This window comes from Phytophthora parasitica (genome assembly GCF_000247585.1).
Source record: "Phytophthora parasitica INRA-310 unplaced genomic scaffold supercont2.7, whole genome shotgun sequence".
NCBI lineage: Eukaryota > Oomycota > Peronosporomycetes > Peronosporales > Peronosporaceae > Phytophthora > Phytophthora nicotianae.
The window spans coordinates 2,059,592-2,061,686 of record NW_008648993.1 but is presented as its reverse complement, the minus strand read 5'-3'; the positions used below and the strand labels follow the sequence as shown (position 1 = coordinate 2,061,686).

Sequence of the window (2,095 nt, the reverse complement as noted above, 5' to 3'; positions counted from 1 at the left end):
TTTTTTTTACCGAGCCCTGGGCTCCATCCTCTCCACCTCGGACCAAGTTTCCTCAAGAAGCCGATGGGGCAGTTCCACGATCCCCACGTCGAGTCGTGGCAGTAGCCCCGCGTCGCTATCTCTACGTCGGGCGTCAAAAGGTGGACATGTGGTACAAAGAGTGCTTCGAGTCTGACGGCTACGACTCCGACGCAATCGAGCAGATTGCGACTCCACCCCGTCGAACTGATCGAGTAAATGCGGGTGCATCAACGAGTCCTTCTCCAGTGGAATTAACTATCTTCGATTCGCCTGGATTCGTCATTTCGGGGGATACTGCGGTCCACTCTTCGCAGGATGAATGGCGCCTAAACTATTGGCTCATAGAAATCAAGTTTCTCAAGGTCCAGTACAACCCCTCAGGTATCTCTTTTCCCAAGGTCAGTACCGGCAGACAAGGCGGCAAGGGTTGCGGATGTGATGAACAGTGTAACGCCGAGACTTGCTTAAACGCAAAGTGTAGTAGATTCTGCACTCAGGGCCGCCGAAAATAGCATGGCCATAACAATATTTGCAATAAAATCCATAAATAAATGTATTGATACACCTTCAACAGCAACATACCATAATTTATTTCATAAGAACTGCGAACAATCATAATTTATGTACCGTCCCAAAATACATAATGGAGGTTTAGAAACCAACCATTGAACCATTGGCTGGAGGAGTACCAAAACCCCGAGAACGAACAGCCAGCCTCATTCTTTAATCTTCAACCCCCCCCCCCAAAGCATCAGTTTCAGCACAACTCACGCCATGGTGACCGTATCCCGCCCAATCCGCCCAAGCTTCACGTCGGCTCAAGTCTCTCGCTTCTTTTTCCAACCGTGCCGCGATGACTACGAAGAAGTTATCGACGAGTACTTCCGGTGTCGTTGCGGCACGGTTAGAAAGCAAACCCGTCGCAACGGCTTTTCGAACCTACTGCAACACGTGAGACGTGAGCACCCCGACTTTGAAACGACGATGCGGGAAGCCTCGACTACTGAGACTGGCTCTTTATTGAGCTACGTTCGTCAGTCCTCCCAAAACCTGTACGGGTAGCTAACGTGAGTCATCATGAGCAACCTGCCACTCACATTCTGCGAAAATCGAGCCACAAAACGGTACGATCTTCAACTCCGACGATTAAGAAGTCATTAACATTTTTTATTTTTCATGTAGGTACACCACCTTGGACCCCATCTACATTGAGACCCTGCGGTCTACAATGAATGGGGTTACGGTGGCGGTGGAGAGGTCTATTGCCTCCGAAATGCCGAAGATATTTGGGCTCATCCTTGACGGATGGACCCATTTATCGGAGCACTATATCGCGGTCTTTGCCTGCTACGAAGTGAATGGGCAGGTAAAGACCCCGATTCTCTGCATGACCCCTCTCATGAACGAGCCCGACGACGACCTCTCTGCTGTTGCTCATAGAGAATTTCTGGCTAACATTCTTTCCCGGGACTTTGGGAAGCAGTTGGACCAGTGTGTTTTTCTCGTGGGGGACAATTGTAGTGTCAATAAGCGGTTGGCAACCCTAATTGGGGTACTGCTAATTGGCTGTGCATCACACAGGCTCAACCGAGCCGTTCAACATGAATTGCACGAACACAAAGCTGATCTTGCAGAAGTCCAAGCGCTGATGATCAAGCTCCGAACTCTGACTCAATCGGCTAAACTTCGGTACGTTTTCTTTTTTTTAAAATATTTTTAATCTTACATTTATTTTTATGTTTATTTTTTTGAAAAAATTTTTTTTAGGCTGAAAATGGACCTCCGACCTGTTATCCGGCAAGACACTCGGTGGAGTTCGACGTTTATGATGCTGCATCGGTACTTTGAACTGTTGGAGCACCTGGACACGACTGACGATGAGATTGCGGACTTACTCCCTTCGGCTTCCTGCAATCGTCGTTTGCGTGCCCTTCTGAAAGAACTGATGGACGTTGAGTCCGTCTCAAAGGCTCTACAAGGAACAAACGATAATCTTCTTGACGTTCGAGAGTGGTTTGATGGCCTTATTGGCATCAAGCCGCAATATGCATATAATCTCGGTACGGCTCACATG

General features: G+C 48.3%; 1 protein-coding gene across 1 annotated transcript in view; it reads left to right on the top strand.

The window, feature by feature from the left end:
* Window positions 1-795: 795 nt before the first annotated feature.
* Window positions 796-2,095, top strand: part of PPTG_21726 (hypothetical protein) — a gene marked incomplete at both ends in the record, with an annotated part of 3,965 nt that continues 2,665 nt past the window's right edge. Inside the window, 4 exons of the mRNA XM_008899360.1 lie at window positions 796-1,079; window positions 1,104-1,145; window positions 1,204-1,710; window positions 1,789-2,081. Coding sequence (XP_008897608.1) covers window positions 796-1,079; window positions 1,104-1,145; window positions 1,204-1,710; window positions 1,789-2,081 — 1,126 coding nt within the window. The remainder of the gene's footprint in view (window positions 1,080-1,103; window positions 1,146-1,203; window positions 1,711-1,788; window positions 2,082-2,095) is intronic.